This window comes from Eptesicus fuscus, chromosome 8 (assembly GCF_027574615.1).
Source record: "Eptesicus fuscus isolate TK198812 chromosome 8, DD_ASM_mEF_20220401, whole genome shotgun sequence".
Lineage (NCBI taxonomy): Eukaryota > Metazoa > Chordata > Mammalia > Chiroptera > Vespertilionidae > Eptesicus > Eptesicus fuscus.
In genome coordinates this window covers 12,178,253-12,202,297 of record NC_072480.1, presented here as the reverse complement: position 1 = coordinate 12,202,297, position 24,045 = coordinate 12,178,253, and the positions used below count along the sequence as shown (strand labels likewise).

Sequence of the window (24,045 nt, the reverse complement as noted above, 5' to 3'; positions counted from 1 at the left end):
CCCGGGGGGGTGTGGCCGGGCACGGCCAGCAGCCTCCCGGGGGTCCCAGGTTCAATGGCGGACGGGGGGGGGGCGTGCACGGGCACGGCCAGCAGCCACCCGGGGGTCCCGGGACCCATCGCGACCCGGGGGGCGTGGCCGGGCACGGCCAGCAGCCTCCCTGGGGTGCCGGGACCCATCGCGACTCGGGGGGGCGTGTCCGGGCACAGCCAGCAGCCTCCCCGGGGTCCCAGGTTCAATGGCGACTCGGGGGGCGTGGCCGGGCACGGCCAGCAGCCTCCGCGGGGTCCCGGGACCCATCGAGACGGGGGGGGCGTGGCCGGGCACGGCTAGCAGCCTCCCGGGGTTCCCGGGACCCATCGCGACCCGGGGGGGCGTGGCCGGGCACGGCCAGCAGCCACCCGGGGGTCCCGGGACCCATCGCGACCCGGGGGGGCGTGGCCGGGCACGGCCAGCAGCCTCCCGGGGGTCCCAGGACCCATCGCGACCCGGGGGGGCGTGGCCGGGCACGGCCAGCAGCCTCCCGGGGGTCCCAGGTTCAATGGCGGACACGGGGGGCGTGGCCGGGCACGGCCAGCAGCCTCCCGGGGGTCCCGGGACCCATCGCGACCCGGGGGGGCGTGGCCGGGCACGGCCAGCAGCCTCCCGGGGGTCCCGGGACCCATCGCGACCCGGGGAGGCGTGGCCGGGCACGGCCAGCAGCCACCCGGGGGTCCTGGGACCCATCGCGACCTGGGGGGGCGTGGCCGGGCACGGCCAGCAGCCTCCCTGGGGTGCCGGGACCCATCGCGACCCGGGGGGGCGTGGCCGGGCATGGCCAGCAGCCACCCGGGGGTCCCAGGTTCAATGGCGACCCGGGGGGGCGTGGCCGGGCAGGGCCAGCAGCCTCCCCGGGGTCCCAGGTTCAATGGCGAACCGGGGGGGCGTGGCCGGGCACGGCCAGCAGCCTCCGCGGGGGTCCCAGGTTCAATGGCGACCCGGGGGGGCGTGGCCGGCACGGCCAGCAGCCTCCCGGGGGTCCAGGGATCCATCGCGACCCGGGGTGGCGTGGCCTGGCACAGCCAGCAGCCTCCCTGGGGTATCGGGACCCATCGCGACCCGGGGGGCGTGGCCGGGCCCAGCCAGCCGCTCCAGGGGTGATGTCCCTGGGCAATCGCCACCCTCGCCTAAATGGCTGGTGCTGAGAGGGATCAATGGGGCCAGTGGAAGGAGCAGGTGGTAGTTGACCACCGAGGCCATCTGCAGCAGCCGGATGCAGAGCTGGGGTCCACGTTCTCCAGGTTGGCCTCCGTGGGGCCCGAGTCGCACCCATAGTAGCCGAGTGGGCATGCTGGCATAGTAGCCCCAGCATGAGGCCAGCTTCCCAAGCCAGGCTGCGGAGGGAGGGAGGGCCTCTGGGCTGGGAGCACTCCCCCACCCCAGTGGACAGGGCACAGAGAGCAAGCAGCAGAGAGCTACTAGAGGTGGTGGGTGTGGTGGCCTGGCTTCCAAGAGGCTGGCTTCAGCTGCTGTGGCCTGCGCTGAGGTGGCTGGTGGTGGGGGCAACTGCATGGGCGCATCCGAGGCTGGGGCACTGGGAGACGTGGGACTGCAGCCCAGAAAGCGAGGCTCCGGAGGACCTGGTCACCGACCCCGGGCATTAAAGCCGCCTCCTACAAGATGTATCCTAGCCTAGGTGTGTGGGAAGCAGATTCAGGAACCTCTCCCTTTGCGGCGCCAGAGCCCAGGCCTGCCAGCACCCCAGAGGAGACCCCCACCAGGATCGGGGGCGTGACCAGTCTCTAAACCAGGGTGGCCATTAGCCTAGGCCTGCCAGCACCCCAGAGAAGACCCCCACCAGGATCGGGGGCGTGACCGGCCTCCAAACCGCCAGTGACCCTAACCCAGGCCTGCCAGCCCCCCAGAGGAGATCCCCACCAGGATCGGGGGCGTGACCAGCCTCTAAACCTCCCGCAGCCCTAGCCCAGGCCTGCCAGCACCCCAGAGGAGACCCCTGCCAGGATTGGGGTCATGGCCAGCCTTCAAACTGTGGCGGCCCCTAGCCCAAGGAGGCCTCCTGGCCGAGGACGCCTGAGTCTGTTCTTGACCTAGGGCCGGACTCTCCCCACAAGGGACTCAGAAGCCACCAGAGTCTAACTGCCAGTCTCTGGGAGTGCATCCACTGTCCACCAAAAAGTAGGGCCATCAAAGCATTCAGTCTCAGTGCAGGCACAGGTCTGTGGCTGACGGGGTGGAGGCCAGACCAAAACAAAACAGCAGAAACACCCTGCCCACCTGGGCGGGTACTGCTGTAGTCCACGTGGCCTGGGCAGTGTAGAAAGCGCTACCTTCTCCCAGGTCCTGTGCTGGCACCGCCGCCTCGCTCACCCTCAAGCCCCCCTGAGTCCTGACAGCAAAGTGTGTGGGGCATTCTGCAGGAGTTGTGCCGTTCTGGGTGCTTTTGCCCAAAGACACACTTTGGGATGAATTCAGAGCCACATCTCATTTCCCATGACACTGGAAGAACCATGTAAAAGGATTTTGACAAAAGCTTTCCACATCTCTGTTTATTCTTTTGAATCCATAAAACGACCTTAAAAAAAGCATCCGGGCCACCTAAGAAAGAATGCACTTTCTGGCCAGAGCACGCAGGATTCTTTTGCCCAACAGGTTAAAGGGAGCAGAGCTGGCACAGTGGGAATGGCCCTGGTGCCCTATGAGGAGACCGGGGGAATGGGGTTGCCGAAATTCCATAAGCCTCTTGCCACCTTCTCCTTTGCAAACCACACCATCCAGATCCACCAGGACTGGAGGCAACTGGGAATCACAGCCGTGATTTGGGACATGGTGAGCAAATCTTGAGGGGCCTCTGTAAACATCTGCAATTGATTATAAGACTGGTCTTTATTTAAAAAGAAATAAAAGAACAGCTTTGTTGAGAAATATCCATATACTGTACATGTCACCTAAAGTGTACAATGAACTGGTTTTTTAAAGTAAATTCAGAGTGGTACAACCATCACCATGCTCAATTTTTAAATATCATCATGACCCATCCCCTCCAAAAAAAACTTCTACCCATTGGAATCACTTTCCTGATCATCTTCCCCAAAATAGATTGCACTTTAAAGGTGGGTAAAGGAAAGTTGAGGGAAGTTAAAACACTGCACAAAGGATATTGTAAGATGACAAAGCCCAAAGTGAAGCTCATGTGTTTTCTTTAAAAAATATATATTTTTTAAATGTCAGAAAGGGAGAGGGAGAGAGAGATAGAAACATCAATGATAAGAATCACTGATCAGCCGAAACCGGTTTGGCTCAGTGGATAGAGCGTCGGTCTGCGGACTGGAAGGTCCCAGGTTCGATTCCGGTTAAGGGCATGTACATTGGTTGCTGGCACATATCCTGGTGGGGGGTGTGCAGGAAGCAGCTGGTCGATGTTTCTCTCTCATCGATGTTTCTAGCTCTCTATCCCTCTCCCTTCCTCTCTGTGAAAAATCAATAAAATATATTAAAAAAAAAAAAAAAGAATCACTGATCAGCTGCCGCCCACAGGCCCCCTACTGGGGATTGAGCCCAAAACCCAGGCATGTGTGCCCCTGATCAGAATCAAACCTGGACTCTTCAGTCCACAGGCCGATGCTCTCTCCATTAAGCCAAACTGACCAGGGCCATGTGTTTTCTTCAAGTTCTGCGTGGTTTTAATGGTCCCCAAATCTATACTAATAAAAGGATAATATGCTAATTAGAGTGGTTGTCTTCCGGACATCTTTCCAGACAAAGCCGCAGTGGCTACAAAGGCCAAGGCTCAGGCAGCCATAACCAGCTGCAGTGGCAGCAGCATTGGGGTTATGGGGGTGGTGCCTCCAGAGGGAGGCCAGACTGGGGGCCAAGGCACAGGCAGTTTGGGGTGATCAGGCTGATAGGGGAGGACAAGGTAGGGGCAATCAGGCTGGCAGGAGATCAAGGTAGGGGCGAGCAGGCAGGCAGGCAGTGGGGTTAGGGACAATCACGAAGGCAGGCAGGTGAGTGGTTAGGAGCCAGCGGTTCCGGATTGTGAGAGGGATGTCCGACTGCTGGAAGTTGGACATCCCCTGAGGGGTCCCAGATTGAAGAGGGTGCAGATTGGGCTGAGGGGCACACACCCCCACCCCCACCCCCAGTGCACGAATTTCGTGCACCGGGCCTCTAGTGTTTTTTATAACTGTTTTATATGACTTCTTTTGACTAGTAATTTTCAGTGCTCTGAGCTTATGTGGTGTCTTCAAAATATTGCAAATACTTATCCTTGTCAAGAATATTATATTTCACTAATTATAAGTGCAGTGATATTTTAGCATTTGCGATATAGTTTAAATGGCAGTATTTTATTGTAGTGCTAATGTCTTACATGAATGACATCATTGATTTACATAATAAGGTATGTGACTTTAAGATCCCCATCACTGATTTCTCTTAGCAGAATAAACAGGTAAGGTAGATTCCTATTTACCAGAATGTTTTAATTTTTCATTATTTTCAGAACTTTTATGGAATCTCTTATTTTCTACATTATATCAAAAATATCTCTGGAAAGCATAATTGCATGGTAAGCTAATTCAGTGAGTGACCATAATAGGTACTGAAGGAATACACAAGGCCAAAAGTGGTAGGCATTATAAATTTATTAGGTCATCTGGAGAACTGAGCCCCCAAATGGGGCTAGCACCCAGGAATGGAGAGTCAGAGATTTTAAAGGACTCTAAGTGGGCTTTTTCTGGGTGGAGAATTCTCTGGGTTGGTCCTGGGAAGGTCTGGAGGGGAAAGATGATGTTCTTAGCCAGTGGAATGAGGTCTAAGCGAAAGGGAATGTCTATTGTGAAGTGGTCTAAAGGTCAGTTCCCAGAGGAGGGGCTAATGATTCAATGATTTGATCAGACCTAACAGGTCCCTCCTCCTCCTCCTCTTAGAAACAAAATTAATATATATATGTATATAAAATAGATAATGCACACACAAATCTTCTATAATAATAAAAGCATAATAGGCTAATTAGACCAGATGTCCTTCCAGAGGACCTTCTGGACAAAGTTAGGGCTGCGAGGGAAGCCTGGGTCCCGGGTGCCTGCCGGCGGCTGGAGGGAAGCCCGGGGCCCGGGTGCCAGAGGGAAGCCGGTGCTGGCAGCCAGGGAAAGAAGGTCTGCTCTTGCATGAATTTCATGCATCAGGCCTCTAGTCTATATATATAAAAGCCTAAGTGACCTTTATGACTAGAATGACCGGTCACCCAGTTGCTATGATGCATACTGACCACCAGGGGAGCAAACACTCAATGCAGGAGCTGCCCCCTGGCGGTCAGTGCACTCCCACGGCCCCTGCTCCCAGCCAGCTGGCCCCCATCAGCCCCTGGTGCTAAACCATTCATAGAGACCTGCTTCTGGGTTGGGGTTTCATAGGTAGCAGAGCAGCTCCCTCGCTGCAGTCTATTCAAAGTCAGCCCCTCGACACAAGGGTTTGTTTTGCTCCCGTCCTCTCCCTTCCCCAGGGACCGCCCACCCACCATAATGGTGGCGCAGCGACGGCAAGGGAAGGGGGGGCGCGCAGTGGTGGGGCACTGATGGCAGTGTCTGTGTCCAGCATTTGTTCCTTCTGCACCCAGCCCGGCGACCATTGCCTCCTCTCCCGACACCGCCAGGGCCTTTGGGTCCTGCGCTGGGACAGGGAACCGGGGGTGGGTGGTGGCGGACACAGCCCCTTTCCCAGGGGGGCCGAGGGCCGGCTCCCTCCTTGGGACCAGTGGCCAACCTCCCACGGTCCCTCCCCACAGCCCGCCAACCTCCTGCGGTCCCCCCCCACACACACACACAAATCTGTGCACTGGGCCTCTAGTATATATAAATATTTATCTAGAGTGAGTTATTTATTAGCTCCCAGACCTGTTTATGACACATTGTGATTTTTTATAGTTATACAAATTAATTAACTATTATAGAAATGGTTAAAATGAGTTTGAATGCTATGCAAAGATTCAGTAAAGGTAATTTTTGAAATCGCTTTCCAATTAGATATGAATGAGAGAAGCATAAAATTTAGGAAAATTCTACACTCATATTGTTTTGTAAACATTTTTAACTTCTTGCTCAATGTTTCTCCTTAAAGAAATCAAAATTGGGAATAGTGGAGAATAGTGTGTGGTGTAGATATAAATATCTTGGAAATGCTATCAGTGGTTCTATCTTCAAAGAAGCTTTGTCTTACACCAAAAGATTGGTGAATGAGGTACATTTGTTTTGAATTTTTAAAAACCTGTTTTTTAATGATTTCTACTGTTCCCTCCCCCTTTTTCTTAACGGATTCCATATGCACAGAATTGGGTGCACAGATGATATGCATCATCTTTAGTTCGTGATGCACTATCATCGCTTCGTGCATGGCCCGTTTTTATTTATTTACTTTTATGTTAATCCTCACCTGAGGATATTTTTCCATTCATTTTTAGAGAGAGTGGAAAGAAGGAGGAGGCGAGAAGGAGAAGATAGAAACATTGATGTGAGAGAGAGACATCGATTGGTTGCCTCCTGTTCGGGCAACCTAGGTACGTGCCCTTGACCAGAATCGAACCTGGGACCCTTTCCACTGAGCCAAACTGGCTAGGGCCATGGCCTGCTTTTAAAAGTTTCTTTATTTGTATCATATATTGAACCACCATTGGCATAGTTACTATGTATAACAATTACCGAAGAATTTAGTGGCATAAAAAAACATTTTTTTATGCTTATAGATTCTGTGGGTCAGCAGTTTGAACAAAGCAATCTCTGCTCCATGATGTCTAGGGCCTCAGTTGGAAGATTTGGAAGTCCAGGGGCTGGAATCATCTGAAATTAGCTCACTCATAGGTCTGGCAGTTGATGCTAGCTGTCAGCTGAGACCTTGACTGGGATTGTTAGCGGAAACACCTACATGTGGCCTCTCTTTGTGGCTTGGACTTTATTACTGCATGGTAACTGGCTTCCCATGGCGTGTCCCAAGAGAAAGGGAGACAGGAGAAATTTATATTGTTTTTATGACCTAGCCTTAGAATCAGATAGGGTAACTCAGTTGATTAGAGCATCATCCCAATACACCAAGGTTGTGGGCTTGATCCCTGGTCAGGGCACATACAAATATCAACCAATGAATGCATAAATAAATGGAATAACAAATTGATTTTTCTCTGTCTCCCCCCTTCCTCTCTCTCTAAAACAAATAAAAATTAAAAATAAAAAGATTGGATACCACCACTCTCATTTCCTGTGCTGCATTGATTTTTTTAAGAGTACTTGCTTTTTATCACAGCAATTGCCAGAAAACCATCTTCACACATACAGTATATCATCTAAAGGAGTGTAGCAGTGTAACGTTAAAAGCGTGTACTACCTTGAGTTAGTATTCACAAGGTCAGTGACAGACACTGTATTTCCCTGTTGTGCTCCAGGATGCCTTAGGGCACAGTTTGGGAACTAAGGTCCTCTTCTACCTGAGTTCCCGAGAGGCTGTGGACCACACCCTTAAGTTTCTTAGAAGTCCTGCTTGTTTGAAAGGCTCTTTGAGTTACTAATTTAAATCTTTCCAAGATCTTAACAAAGGGTTTATAGCCATGGTCATCTTTACACCCTGTCTTCTTGACACTGCCCTGGATTTGATCTCTGTTCAGAAGCCATTTCTAAATTTTAGCATTGTTCTGTCTGGAGGGACTTAGAATGAGAAACATCTCCCAATTGTATAGCTGAGAGATGGTTTGCCTTTCAGGCACAGTGGATATAATTTCTTAGGTCTTGAGTTTGGAGAGTACAGTTATCCCTCAAATCCCATATATGTTTTCTGTAGATAAATATTCCCAGAAGTGGAATTGCCAGGTCAAAACATTTATATATTTTTTAGGTTTATGATATACCTCACCAAATTGCCTCAAAAAGTTATGACAATTTACGTGTCCACTAAATAGTATTGTTCACTTCCTCAGGGTTCCTTTTCTGAAATTGTCACACAGTTCATTTTAAAGAAGTTCAGAAGCACAGAAGGGTATAAAGTGAAAAAGCATGTATTCATGAAATAGTGTGAATTATAGGATAGAATAGATTGTTAAAAGATATTTTTTAAAAGTTCTCATCACTGCCCAGCTGTTGTGGCTCTGTTGAGCATAGCTCCATGCACTAAGAGATCGAAGGTTTGATTCCCTGTCAGGGCACATGCCCAGGTTTGGGACTCTATTCCCAGTAGAAGGGTTATTCAGAAGGCAGCCTATCTATGTTTCTCTCTCATTGATGTTTCTATTTATCCCTCTCCCTTAGTCTCTATCTAAAAATTCAGTAAAAACATTTAAGTTTATATAAAACTGATAGCTAATATTTAAGAATTCTTGATTTTGTCAGAAACTGATACTTTTGTATGTCTTTATTGATTTTAGAGAGAGGAAGGGAGAGGGGGAGAGAGAGAGCGAGACATCGATGTGAGAGAGAAACGTTGATCACTTGCCTCCCGTACATGACCAGGGACCAAACCTCAACCTGGGCATGTGCCCTGACTGGGAATTAAACCAGCAACCTTTTGACAGATGAGCCACACCGGCTAGGACTGAATGATTCTTTTTTGAACAACAAAAAACAAAAAACATTTTCTCTGAAAAAATCATTTTACTGTCCACTAAACTAGTGGCATGATAAATAATGCCTCTTTTTTTCTTTTTCATTTGTTTTTCATTTTCTTTTTCAGAAGTGAGTCACTGAGTCCTGAGTTGGTGGCTGCTGCATCTGCTGTTGCAGATTCTCTCCCATTTGACAAGCAGACAACCAAGTCAGAGCTGCTCAGGCAGCTCAAGCAGCATGAGGAAGCCTCAAGGGCACAGAAAAAAGGAGAAAGACCTAAAATTAGGTTAGTGAATCAAATAGCATGTCAAATAGTAATACTGGTATCTCAAAATAGCCTATTTTCATGTAACTGATGAGTAATATACATAATATGTTCATTTATATGTAATATATGCTTCATAAATGGAATAGTTGTTTTAAAAAAACAACTGATGTCTTAAGTAAAATTAGTTTTTAAAAGAACAATTAAGTGATTAAACTTTCATTTTCAGAAGTTGCACAATTTCTTGTCCCTTAAAAAGAAATGATAAATTCAGTGATGTTACTTAAAATAAATAAAGAATAAAACAGTTTCTCTGAGAAGATTAATTTTTTCCCATTAAATAATTTTCTGGTGTTATGCACAATATGATCATCTTCAGGCCCATTCTCTTTTTCCCTCTTATTAAGTTTTAGCTGACATCTTTCCACTTCTCTCATCTCATTACTTTATACCAAGTTATACCACTTGCTGATGAAATGTAGTCAGGAGTAGCATTGCTTTGTTTTGGAGAGCAATCTAAATCAGTAGTTCTCAATGAGCATGTTGTAAGATTTCTCTCAGGAAGTTAAAAAAAATACAGATGACTGGACTGTCAGATCACTCATTTATTTGCATTTGAACAAATACAAGGCAATAAATATGGCTAATTTTTAACTTTAATTTAGTTGTTTTAATCTATGTGATAAGTATAGAGATACTGATTGTATATCAACTGCTCTAGATGCTTGATAATTTTACATAGGTGACACTTTTATTCTTTTTATTTTTAAAATATGTATTTTTTTATTTCAGAGAGGAAGGGAGAGGGAGATAGAAACATCAGTAATGAGAATCATTGATCAGCTGCCTCCTGCATGCCACACACTCGGGATCGAGCCTGCAACCCAGGCATGTGCCCTGACTGGGAATCAAACCGTGACCTCGTGGTTCATAGGTCGACGCTCAACCACTGAGTCAAGGCAGCCAGGCAATAAGTGACACTTTTAATTTATATTTTAAATGAACACATCTGAAGAGTATCATCTTTTTTTTTCTTCTTTTTTTTATTGTCTACACTATTACAGATGTCTTCATTTCCTCCCACTTTGACATATTTAAAACACAGAAGGAAACAAATCTTAGTGGTCTGTGGATTATGAATGTTAATATGTAACATAATCTTTTATGTAAATTATGTTATATTACTGCATAGGAGTGAAATAAAAATTAAATGCTGTGAGTCATGTCTTCTATTATTCAATAGATCAAATTTATAATACCCTTGATTTTTCATATTTCAGTTTCAGTAACATAATATCAGATATGAAAGTTGTCAAATCTGCCACAGCTAGAGCTAGTACAAGACCAGTTCATCAGATTCAGTTTGATGAAGGATCTGACAATTATGTTGGCCAGGAGAAGACCGTCGATCTTAGCAAAAGGTATTGAAACTTTGCAGTCTATCTGGTTTTGTTTGTTTCTCTGTAGTTTTACTTTATTGCTGCGCATATTATTGCTAATAGGAACATTATGAATGTATTTATATCTGTCTCCTTACACTCCATGTACCATTTCCTAGAGAGGGAAAGTTAAAAAAAAATACTTTTTTTAATTCATTGATTGATTTTATAGAGAGAGAAAGAGAAACATCGATTTGTTGTTTCATTTATTTATGCATTCATTGGTTGATTCTTCTATGTGCCCAACTGAAGGATTGCACCCGCAATCTTGGCTACCCAGCCAGGGCAAGGGAAAATTCTTCTGAGTTTAACATACCTAAGCTTTTCTTTACCATAAATTAAAATGGGCCCTGCCTTACACCTGGGGAATAGAGGTCTCCTGATTTATAATAAATAGAGCTGACTGTATTCTGAACAAATGAACATTTTGAGAGAAACATTATTTTTCATTCTGATATATGTCTAATAATGTATGTTCATATACCCCTTTTATCTCTATATAATAATCTTTTTTCATACCTTAGAGAATTAACTCACCATCAAAGAAAGGATGATCCTATAATACCTTAAAATGGTAGATTACTTGTGGTAATTTGAATTTAGCAATTTGCAGTTCTTAGAGATGCTAAGGCTTGCCTTACATATTTTGTTACAGAAAGCTATCTGTATTTACATAAAGTTTCTGTTTTCTTTCTCTCACAAGCCCATAGAGTGATAGTTGGGGAGGGGGAAACCAGATATTTAGTATGGTCTGACAAAACTAACTCAACTTTATAGCAGATGGGCTCACAAATGGAATGTTTTTTATGTATATTTTATGGATTTTAAGTACAATCTCTGCAACTTGAGTTAGTTCCTTCCAAGTGTTACTAGTAAATTGCTAAGTTGTACAGGAAGATTGGAAAAGATGGTCAGCAGTTAACAAAAGAAGTTCAAGATGTTACAGTGACTTTGGAAGGTTATTTGAATTACTAATTTAAAGTGATTTTACAGCTATGATATATTATTGAACAAAGTAGGATGTGTATTAGAGTTTTACTTAAGATTCCTCAAGAATATTTAAATTGAATCTTCTTTGAATCAGTCTTTGAGATAATTCCATGCAACTACATCAGAATGCTATACCATTGTTTGATTTAGCTACCATTAAAAATTAGAAGGCAGCAAGAGAGACGCTAAAAAAGTAGGAAAGGGATTTATGTGCATATAATGACTGTGTTAAAAAAAAATAACTCTAGAAAAAGAGAAGCAGTGGTGGGATACCAAGGTGTTCACCCTGCTCTGACTTGGGACAGACTGAGACCGTCCAGGCTGCTCTGATTTTTTTCAGCTAGAGACAGAGAGGTGTGAGTCACAGAGCACTGGCTTTAGAGTCACACTAGCCCGCCTCAGAATCTTGGCACTGTGCCACCGACTAATTCTGTGACTGGGGAAATCGTTCTGTTTCCCCATCTATAAAATGCTGAAAGTGAAGCCTGGCTTAATGTCTTTCTTGAATAATAGGAAAGAAACATGTATAAACCATATTTAGTAGTTGCACAGCAAATTGTTTCCTTCCCTCCCTCTTTAGTACATTGTGCTTTTAAAATTCCATACTTTGCTGAATCATTCCCTCTTTACTGTGAGTTACTTTAATCCAGGCGTCCTCAAACTACGGCCCACGGGCCACATGCGGGTGTTTTTGCCGTTTTGTTTTTTTACTTCAAAATAAGATATGTGCAGTGTGCATAGGAATTTGTTCATAGTTTTTTTTTTCAAACTATAGTCCAGCCCTCCAACGGTCTGAGGGACAGTGAACTGGCCCCCTGTTTAAAAAGTTTGAGGACCCCTGCTTTAATCCATCATCCTGTTCACCTGACTTGAGGTTGAGGGACTGCTGGGTAGGGAGAAGAATGCAAGACAGAGAAACATTGATGAAAGAGACACATATATTAGCTGCCTCAATCCCTTACTGGGGATTGAGCCTGCAAGGGAGGCATGTTCCCTGACTGGGAATTGAACCTGTGACCTCTCAGTGCTTGGATCAGTGCTCAACCACTGAGCCATACCAACCATGCTAACCCTATCTTTATAAACTGATTTTAATCTGCCAGTAAATGTACTTAAACACGAATGTGAATTGAGTGATACAGCAGTTGATTAAAATATACAAGGAAAAGTTACCTGACATTAGTTTTAATAGTTATGTCAAGAAAGTTCATTATTATTTTAAAATTACAGAATAATTGCTTAGTTTTTGTTTTATTTTTTATTTATTTTTAATTTATTTCAGAGAGAGGAAGGGAGAGGGAGGGAGAGATAGAAACATCGGTGATGAGAGAGAATCATTGGTTTATGTTCAACCACTGAGCCACATCAACCGGGCCAGAACCATTGCTTTGTAAGTGGGAATGTTTTTATTTATCTGTCCAATCATTTATAATTATAATCTCTAATTAAACATGTAGCCTGGTCAGTGTGGCTCAGTGGTTGAGCATCAGTCCATGCACCAAGAGGTCATTGGTTCAATTCCCAATCAGGGCACATGCCCAGGTTGCGGGCTCAATCCTCAGTAGGAGGTGTGCAGGAGGCAGCCAATCTGTTTCTCTCTCATTGATGTTTCTATCTCGTTCTCCCTCTTCCTTCCTCTCTCTCTAAAATCAATTTTAAAAACACATATACATATTTTTTAAAAATGCACTATTTTCTGCCTTTAAGACATATGCTGACTTTAGCAACATTTTTGTGTGTGGGGGGGGCGGGGTGGGAGGGGGCCTCTTTGGTATATTTTCTTTGGGACTCTTCGCTTCCTAGACTTGTACTAGGTCCGTGGTCAGCAAACTGCGGCTCGCGAGCCACATACGGCTCTTTGGCCCCTTGAGTGTGACTCTTCCACAAAATACCACAGCCTGGGCGAGTCTATTTTGAAGAAGTGGAGTTAGAAGAAGTTTAAGTTTAAAAAATTTGGCTCTCAAAAGAAATTTCAATTGTTGTACTGTTGATATTTGGCTCTGTTGACTAATGAGTTTGCTGACCACTGTACTAGGTGTACCGGTTAATGGCGGATTTTGTAATCAAAGAAAACACGATAATTTCAAGAGAATCATCAAAAGTGCTTCTTTATTCAAAGTAATATCCATCAATAGCTACACATTTCCCCCATCTTTCAGGTAATTTGTGGGTACCATCCCAATAGAAATTTTCTTGTTTTGAGGCAAACCATTCAGAGACCCAATTTTCCACTTCTTCGTATGTTTTGAAGTTCTTCTCAGAAAGTGTTTGTGCCATCAGTTAGAACAAGTGGTAATCTGAAGGAGCAAGGCCTGGTGAATATGGAGGGTGGGTTAATACTAGTACATCCCAGGCAAGATCTTTTAACGTGTCTTTAACTGGTTTTGAAGTATGTGATGGTACGTTATCATGAAGCAAAATTACTTTGCCGTGTCTTCTGGCACATTCTGGTCATTTCATGATCAAAGTGTGGTTCAAATGGATTATTTGTTGTCGGTAGCGATCAGTATTAACAGTTTCACCTGGTTTTAGAAGCTCATATTACACCACACCTTCCTGATCCCACCAAACGCAGAGCATTGTCTTCTTTCCAAAGTGATTTGGCCTTGCAGTCAATGTTGATGGTTGACTTGTATCAACCCATGATTTTGTGCATTTGGGATTCTCAAAATAAATCCACTTTTCATCACCAGTCACAATTCAATGCAAAAAAGACTTTCTTTTGTGCCGTTGAAGCAACATTTTACTGACGACTTTTCGGTTTTCCATTTGTCTTTCATTCAGTTGATGTGGCACCCATTTTCCTTCCTTTAAAATCTTTCCCATTGCTTGTAAACTATTTGAAATTGTTTGCTGACCAACGTTTAGTCTTCCTGCAAGCTGTTTTTGAGTTTGACACACATCTTTATCCAATAACGCTTGTAATTGTTGGTCTTCAAACTTTTCTGGTTGACCTGGATGTCTTTGTCTTTCACATCGAAATCATCACTTTTATAGCTTTTAAACCAGCGTTCACAAGTATCTTGAGATGGAGCATGTTCACCATAAGCTTCCCAAAGTATACGATAACTTTCAGCAGCACTTTTCTTCAAAATAAAGTAATGAATTAAAACTTGCCACAGATTGCTCTTTTTTTTGGCACGAAATTCGACATTTTTAAGCATAAAAGTATCTATGATGTAAACACCTTCAGCAAATTTGACATATGAAGTTTTGAAGCTTGCTGTCAATACAACAAAATAGCATACATATCAAATTACATGTGTAACTCATCTATTGAAAAAAATCCACATTATTATCCGGTACACCTAGTATGTCTATTTCCTTTGCCAGGATAGGGAAGTTTTCAGTCGTTATTTCTTCAAATAGGTTTTCAATCCTTTGCTGTTTCTCTTCTTCTTGTACATCTGTGATGCAAATCTTGTTATGCTTGATGTTGCCCCAGAGGTCCCTTAAACTATTCCCTTTTTTTTTTCTTTATTCTTTTTGCTGTTCTGATTGGTTGTTTTCTGCTACCTTATCTCCAAACCACTGATAATGATCCTCTGCTTCATGTAATCTGCTGTTGATTCCATCTAATGTATTCTTCATTTCCATTTTTGTATTCTTCCATTTTGAAGTCTTTTTTATGACTTCTATCATTTTGTGTAATTCTCACTGAGTTCATCTACTCTTCCCATAAGTTCATTGAGCATCCTTATAGCCAGTGTTTTGAACTCTGCATCTGGTAGATTACTTGCCTCCATTTTGTTTAGTTCTTTGTCTGGAGATTTGCTCTGTTCTTTCATTTGGGACATGTTTCTTTGCCTCTTCATTTTGGCTGCCTCCCTGTTTGTTTCTATGTATTAGGTGGATCTGATCCATCTCCCAGTCTTGGCATGGTAGCCTTACGTGATAGGTGTCCTATGGGGCACAATGGCACAGTCTTCCTGATCACCTGAGCCAGGTGCTCCAGAAATGTTCCTTGTGTGGGTTGTGTTTACCTTCTTGTTGTGGTTGAGTCTTGATTGCTATTGCTACATCAGTGAGTGGGTGGGATTGACCTTCAGACTGACTGGTTGTAAGGATTGGCCATGAATACAGCAGACGAGCTGTTGTTTGGGGGCTGACCCCACATAGTGGGATTTGCTGTAGCAGGGCTCTGGTGCCTGGTTTGTCATTTATGGAACTAATTGGGTGGTGTCCTGGTGTGGTCTGAAGCTGGCCTCTTGGTGTGTTGGTTCTGGGGCCTCTTGAGGGTAGGGGGGCGGGTATCAGTACAGGCCTTAGTCAGCTGCTACCTGTGCCCAACCCTGAAGCCACTTGGTAGAACCTACAAAGTGAGTGTTTGGTAACTGCCTCTGCTGAGTTTGGAGGTGCGTGAGAGAGGCTAGGCTGCAAACCAATGCCAGAAGCCAGCTGCCACTAGTGCTGGGCTGGGGACTACTTAGAAAGAGGTATAGGGCACACTGAGGCTGGCCACTTCTTGTTTGGGGTTGTTTGGAACCTTTCAGAGATTTTAGGGAAGTCCACATTGAGGGCTGAGGCCAACCACTTGTGAATAACAGCCACTGAAAGGTTCTGCCATGTGCAAAAGTTATGTGGGGTGGATTCTCAGGGAATTACCAGGGGGAACAAGTTGGATGCAGACTCAGATATGGCACTAGCAGGCTGGATAGGGGGAGGGCTCAGCAAAAGGACAATGGCACCTGCCAGCACTTTTAGTACTGGAAAGAACTACTCCTCCAACCTTCACCCTGAAGCCAGACAATTCAGTTCTTCCCTGTTTGTCCCTGGTGCTTTGAGCTACTATCCCAATGCTGGAGTTCAAAGTAAGTGAGTCCCTTAGTGAATAAGCCCTTTAAGAGGAAAGCCTGGAACTCCAGCAGACCTCCCTCTCACCCGGACAGAATCCAAGCTAATTTTCACAGCCAGATGTTGTGGGGACTCCTATTCCTGCCACTGATGGTCTAGGCTGGGTGTCCGGTATTGGGCTGGGACTCCTCACCCTCAGGGAGGACCTCTACATCAGAGCTATCCCTCCCGATTCATAACCAACACGTGAGTTTGGAACCAGTCCTTTCAAATCTCTACTCTTTCTACCAGTATCATGGAGGCTACTCCTTTGTATTCTTAGTGATGGGAGTTCTGTTTTGTTAGTCTTTTGATGTTTCTTAGTTGTACATTTTTTTCTTAGTTGTAATTTTGATATGGTCTCAGGAGGAAGTGAACATAGAGTTAACCTACTTTGACATCTTGACCAGAAGTTCTAGATTCATTTATAACAACTTCTAATTTTGCATATTTTGGTAGTTTCCCACAACATTGAGTTTTTTAAAACATTAATATGAAATGGAGCAAATAAAAATTATGGCAAATTAGGCTAATCTTTCCAATTAGGTATTTTGGAAATTAGGCTTTTAACTGTTTTGTTGTATTATGATGTAAAAATTCAAGTTCATCTGTTCCTATTTTTAGTTACCAGTCTTAAAGATATGGCAGTTTAATTAAAATGTCTGGTATCATCTATGGAATTATTTTTATATCTACATTGAATACTTTATATAAAATTTTTCTCTCATAAACAATTTTTATTGATGGTGTATAAAAGTACTCATTGAATAAATTATTTTTTCTTCTTTAATTTTAGGAAAAGTATATTTAAGGGAAAGAGACTTAATATTTTTGCTGTTAAGGCACCTACTGAAGAGGCACTTGAAACAGGTTTGTTAAGAAAAGAACACTATTTCTCATGTATAGAAAAATTCCATCATTTATAAACGTCCTTAATGTATGATTGCATAATAATCAGGTATTTAAATATTCCATCCTGTCATTGGCATGGATCCTGCTTATGAATGTACTTGTTGACATTGCTAGCCTTGGTCATATTTTTCTCTTGAAATGTTTCATTCTGTGAGGCAATGGGAGGTAAGGACTGACTACCAGCCACATGAATCTAGAGCTATAGATTGGCTACTAATTTGGAGTAGAACATTAATGATCTCCCACCATTTGCAATGTACCTGTGTACTATTGCAGAAAGATACACTGGTTTCTGCCGAAAGGCATTTCACTGTCTAGACAGCATTGATAGACCTAACTTACTGATTTAGTGATTGCGTAGGAGATGGGATGAGGGGCATTCAAGGAATATATTTAGCAGACTTGTTGTGTTTTTTTCTTTGTGCACAGTCTGTTCTCTATTTTTTCTCCTTCTTTGGGCAAGAAGTCAAATCCTTCAAATTCGCCCTTTTAAGTCTAATTAAAGAGAAATAAGAGTATCTTCTTGCTTGGCATTAAGTTTGATTTACTGATAAAATAAATGAAGAAATTCAATACAGATGATCTCCAGCTTACAAGTGACTTCCAATTCTAAAGATTGTAAGCTTGTTGGACCTTAGTAGACATAATTTTATATTTAATATTTAAGTTCCTAGCCCCCCCCCCCCCCCCGTCCAGTAACTCATTTAAACTTTCTACCATTTACTGATTTTCCTACTGTTCAATAAGCTCATGATATTAGGGGTTAGGTCTCAGTGATCTTTTTATAGTAGCACCTAGCCAAGTGGCTTACAGATACTAGGAATTAGTTATCTTAAATCTTAAATCCTTTTTTGAACAAATTGGGCTAAAAATATATACCCATAAAGGAAAGGAGTTAATTCAATGAATGTTTGTTCATTTAAATGAAGTTAAAGCTAAGAGAACACCCCATCCTGTATTGTGCCAACTGCATTCTGTCCTGTGTGATGAAAAGGAAATGCACAGGCATGGGGAATGGATCACCTCTTCCCTAATGAAGTGGCAACTGTTAAGCTTGCCTCAGAAAGGGAATTTGTTGTTGGGGCAATTGCTATTGTCCATCTAATGAATAGCCAGAAGAGACACTTAGATTCTTGAAAGAGTCAGCTTGCTTTTGTTAAATCAGAAATCTTATTTCTAAAAGTGAAATTAGCTAGCAAGGAGATAATAAAAGTTATATCCTATATAATAAAGAGGTAATATGCAAATTGACTGTCACACCCTTGCACAAGATGGCCGCTCCCAGGTGGTCACAAGATGGCTGCCACCATGTGGTCATAAGATGGCCACCACAAGATGGCCAACAGGGGAGGGCAGTTGTGGGCAGCCAGGCCTGCAGGGAAGGGAGGGCAGTTGGAGGGGACCAGCCTACAGGGGAGGGCAGTTGGGGGCAACCAGGCCTGCAGGGAAGGGAGGGCATTGGGGGCGGGGGACCAGGCCTGCAGGGGAGGGCAGTTAGGGGCAACCAGGCCGGCAGGGGAGGGCAGTTAGGGGTGACCGGGCTGGCAGGGGAGGGCAGTTGCGGGGAGCCAGGCCAGCAGGGGAGCAGTTAGGTGTCGATCAGGCTGGCAGAGGAGTGGTTAGGGGTGATCAGGCTGGCAGGCAGAAGCATTTAGGGGCAATCAGGAAGGCAGGCGAGCGGTTGGGAGCCAGCAGACCTGGATTGTGAGAGGGATGTCCAAGGGGTCCCAGATTGGAGAGGGTGCAGACTGGGCTTAGGGACACCACATACCCCCAGTGCACAAATTTTGTGCACTGGGCCTCTACTGTATTTTATAAAATAATGAAACTCTAAATAAGGAAAGTAATACACAAATTTATGTCAGTTTACTCTAAGGAAGGTATTGTTTTAATAAGCTATATTGCATTTGAATGTCATTTTCCCCCAATTAAATACAAGAATAGCAATAATGTGCAAACGTAAATTTAGTATTTATTCACTGTTGTTTCCCTACCACCTAAAATAATGCCTGACTTATAGTTGGCATTCAGTAATTATTTACTGAACAAATGAATGAGTTCTTCTGTTCCGTGATTGCCACATTTTGCTCCCTACTAAATTCTTACCAGTGCTGCAAAGAATATAATTCTAGACCCTGTTGCTTATCCTGGAGAGATTTGGTTTGGGTATCTAGATTATTGAACTTCATATTCTGCCATACTAACCTCTCTGAGTTTCACATCCATCACCTATAAAATGGGGCTAATCTCAAGGATTAAATAAAATAATATAATTGAAGTATCAGGCATAGTGCCTGGATCATAGTGCACATTCAATAAATAGTCGCAGCTATTAACATCTATCTTCTATATATATAAAAGGCTAATATGCAAAATGTCCCCTTGGGAGTTCGACCGGGAGACTGGGAATTCAATTGCTCGCTATGACGTGCGCTAACCACTGGGGGGTAGCACGGAACAAAGGAAGGCCCGGGCTGGCAGAGGGGAAGAAAGGCCCCCATCGGCCATGATCACTGGCCAGGCCTAAGGACCCTACCCATGCACGAATTTTGTGCACTGGGCCTCTAGTTAATAATGATGAAACGTCGGGAATGGCAGTGTGAGAGATCCCTTTAGCCTCTCCTCCTGAAATTACAACAAATTAACTAGCTATAATTCAACAAAGAAGTCTCTGCTCAATACAGAGGCACGCCTGAGAAACTCCTATATTAAAACATCTAAAGATGGGTAACCAGGAATAAACAGGGAGATGAGAAGGGAGGAAAATGTAGACAGCCCACAGACATATCCCTGCAGCTGGTAGCTCGAGGCTCAATGTGGAGAGGGGAGGAAGCTGGTGCGGGCAGGCACTTTCTTCAGCCAGGAGGAACAGAGAACATTGGGGGGTAGTCCAGCAGGGTGAACAGTGTCTAAATCAGCAGACGCCTGATAGAGCACAGGGTTCTACCATGCAGTTCTCCACAGTTGGGGCAAACTGTGGTGCTTCAGACAAAGAAACAGAACCACAGATCCCTGCCACTTATTGGACTCCCCAAACTCGCCTCCAGTTGCCTTTGGAGTTGATTCGAGGAGCATATTATCTGTAAACCAAAAACAGTTATAGTAGAACTGCGGTTTCCCTCTGACAGATCCCCAGGTGGGGTGCCCCATGGAGGTTAGGGGTCACCAATACAGTGAGGGCAAAACTAACCCCACCCCCAACAGCATGGCTGTACTGTCTTACGAAAGCCATGGAGGTCAAGACTAGGAGATCACAGAACTAGAAAAATCATGTGATTCAGCACCATCTACTGGAAAATAGACCTCTTCAAAGGAAGCTGTTATATAAATGCCTAGGCGAAGGAAAACAGCAAATACCATGAATAGCCACAGTAATGAGGATGATCAAAAAGAAAATGGAAAATCCCCAGTAAGTCAACTGGAACACATGGAAATATGTGATATAAATGACAGATTTTAAGATTGCAGTTCTGAAAATACTCAACAAGATATGAGAAATTGCAGACAGGCAATTAAATGCACCCGGTGGGGGGTGGGGGGAGGATGAACAAAACAAGTACTTTACCAACAAAATTGAAACTTTAAAAAAGAGCCAATCATGCCCAGCCAGCATGGGTCAGTGGTTGTCATCAACCTATGAACCAGGAGATCAGGGTTCAATTCCTGGTCAAGGCACATGCCCAGGTTGTAGGCTCAGTCCCCAGTGTGGACATGCAGGAGGCAGCCGATCAGTGACTGTCTTTCATCATTGATGTTTCTATCCCTCTCCATTCCTCTGTGAAATCAATAAAAATATTTAAAAAAAAACACACACACAATCAAATCCTGGAAATGAAGTATGCAATTAAGGTGATAAAAAGTGAACTGTGCATAGAAAACAGAGCCAACAAGATGGAGAGAAGAATTAGTGATATTGAAGATAGCCACCTAAAAATGGTGCAGAGAGAAGAAGAGAGAGACCTGAGCATAATGAAAAATGAAAGAGCTCCACAAGAACTATCTGACTCCATCAAAAAAAAAAAAAAAAAAAAAGCAATATTAGAATTATAGGCATTGCAGAGGAAGAAGAGGGAGTAGGGAACGGAGAATCTATTCAAACAAATAGTGGATGAGAACTTCCCAAACCTATGGAAAAAACTAAGTCCTTGAATACAAGAAACAAAAAGAACACCTAGTTACCTTAATCAAAAGAGGCCATCTCCAAGGCACTTGATATTGAAACTCAAAAATTGATGACAAAGAAGAAATTCTCAAAGCAGTCAGGGGGGAAAAAAAAAAAGTGACCTACAAAGAAAAATGCATCAGAATTTCATCTAACTTCTCAGCAGAAAATCTGCAAGCCAGAAGAGAGTGGAACCAAATATTCAAACATGTGAAAGAAATTATCAGCCACAAATAATATACCCAGCAAAATTATTCTTTATACTAGAAGCTCGGTACATGAAATTCATGCACGGGGGCTAGGGGGAAAGGGGAGGACAGTGCTCAGCCCGGCCTGTACCCTCTCCAATCTGGGATCCCTCTCGCAATCCAGAACCACTAGCTCCTAACTGCTCACCTGCCTGATGCCCCTAATTGCTCCCCTGCCAGCCTGATCCCCCTAACTGCTCTCCCCTCCTGGCCTGATCCCCCTAACTACCTAACTGCCACCTTATCCCTTCTGCCTTCTCCTGTGACACCGGCCTTCTCACCTTCTCCCTCTGCCTTCTCACCTTCTCTCTTCTGCCTTCTCCCGTGGTGCTGGCCTTCTTACCTCTCCCTACTGCCTTCTCCCAAGGCACCGCCTTCTCCCTCTTCCTTCTCCTGCAGCCTGCTGATCAGTCGGTTGTTACTGTGACAGCATCCTGACTAATTTGCATATTACCCTATTATAAGTATAGATATGAAGGAGAAATAAAGATGTTCCCAGACATACAGAAGCTGAGGGATTTTAACATCAGAAATCCTCCACTGCAGGAAATACTCAAGGGGGTTATTCTACCTGAAACAAAGAACATAAGGTCACAACACTAAGAATAAGATCGCCAAAAACTTACAGTATAAACAGATAATTTGTGACAACATAAAAGGTATGAACTAGCATAGGAAGATGAAGATGATATGCACGCAAAAGGGAAAAAAAAACACTATATATGCAACTTCATTTTTTATAATTTTCAACAAAGGAGCCAGAAATACACAATGGAGTAAAAATAGTCTCTTCAATAATTGGTGTTGGGAAAACTAGAAAGCCACATGCAAATGAATGAAACTGGATTATAGTTTGTCCCTGTGTATAAAAATTAATTCAAAATTGATCAAAGACCTAAATATAAGACTTGAAACAATAAGTTACATAGAAGAAACTATAGGTACCAAACTTATGGACCTAGGTCGTAGAGAACATTTTATGAACTTGGCTCCAAAGGCAAGGGAAGTAAAGGCAAAAATAAACAAATGGGACTATATCAAACCAAAAAGCTTCTGCACAGCAAAAGAAACTGAAAACAAAGAGGCAGTTAACCAGATGGAGATGATATTTGCAAACAGTTGCTCCCACAAAAGTTTAATTTCCAAAATATATAAAGAACTCATACAACTCAACACCAAACAAACAACTCAATCAAAAAAGAGGGCTGATGTCCTAAAAGCACACCTCTCCCAAGAAGACAGATAAACAGTCAATAAATATATGAAAAGATGTTCAACCTCACTGGCAATTAGGGAAATGCAAATCAAAACTACAATGAGATACCACCTCACACCTGTTAGAATGGTTATTATCAACAAGACAAGTAATAGCAAGTGTTGCAGAAGTTGTGGAAAAAAGGGAACCCTCATTCACTTCTGGTGGGAATGTAGTCTGGTACAACCACTATAGAAAGCAGTCTGGTGATTGATCAAAAAAGTAAGAATAGAGCTACCATATGACCCAGCAATCCCTCTCCTGGGTATGTACAAAAAAAAAACCCAAAAAACCACACCCTGAAAAACATATATTCACAAAGATATATGTACCCCTATGTTCATTGCAGCATTATTCATAGTGGCCAAAACATGTAAGCAACCAAAATGTCCTGTGATAGAGGACTGGATAAAGAAGATGTGGTACATACACAAAATGCAATACTACTTAGCCATAAGAAAGAATGAAATAGCACCATTTGCAACAACATGGATAGACCTTAAGAACATGCTAAGTGAAATAAGTCAGAAAAAGCTAAGAACCATATAATTTTACTCATATGGGGGATATAAAACTGAAACTCATGAACACAAATAGCAGTGTGTTGGTTGCCAGAGGGAAGAGGTGGTGGAAGAAAGGGGTCCTAATATATGGTGAAAAGAGAAGATTTGACTTTGGGTGCTGGGCACACTGCAATACATAGATCTTATAACATAGAAACCCACACCTGAAACCTATATGTTCATGTTAACCAATGTGACCCCAAGAAATTTAATTTTAAAAAACAAAATTATTAGCATCATCATGAGAAGACATAGGTTGATCAGTGTCCACTGAATGAATTTTAAAAGTATGACCATAATAAGTTATTTTACTGTTATTATTACTCTGTAAAAAAGGTTAATATACCTGATTACTATGATATTTTCTCTGTATCAGCTGCTCTAGGCCAACATAGTCATACATGAACTTTTCTGTTTAAGTCTTTAAGGCATAGTCATACATGAACTTTACTGTTTAAGTCTTTGTATGGACATATGTTTTCTTTGGGGTAAATATTTAGGAGTAAAATGGTTGCATGCTAAGTGTATTCTCAACTTTTAAAGAAACTGCAAAACTATTTTCCAAAGTGATTGTACCATTTTACATTCTCACCAGCAGTGACTCCTAGGAATATGACTCATTCTTGAAAGATACCTTAAATTTTCAAAACAAGTGATTGGTATATTACATGATGTTATGCTACCTTACCATTAAGAGTTGGTTGTGAGGATTAAATGAACTAATATACAAAAAGCATTTAGTAAAGAGTAAGTTCTCAGTGTCCATTAGTAGTAGTATCATTGTCATTATTATTAT

The 24,045-nt window shown here is 43.5% G+C and overlaps 1 protein-coding gene across 2 annotated transcripts in view; it reads left to right on the top strand.

Moving 5' to 3' along the window:
- The window catches only part of MRPS31 (mitochondrial ribosomal protein S31), a 50,076-nt gene that overhangs the window by 7,104 nt on the left and 18,927 nt on the right, over positions 1 to 24,045 (top strand). Inside the window, exons 3-5 of one of the 2 annotated variants that reach the window (XM_028161347.2) lie at positions 8,713 to 8,868; positions 10,128 to 10,268; positions 16,906 to 16,979. In XM_028161347.2, coding sequence (XP_028017148.2) covers positions 8,713 to 8,868; positions 10,128 to 10,268; positions 16,906 to 16,979 — 371 coding nt within the window. Of the gene's footprint in view, positions 1 to 8,709; positions 8,869 to 10,127; positions 10,269 to 16,905; positions 16,980 to 24,045 lie in introns of both variants that reach the window. The other variant, XM_028161346.2, reaches the window with a different exon arrangement.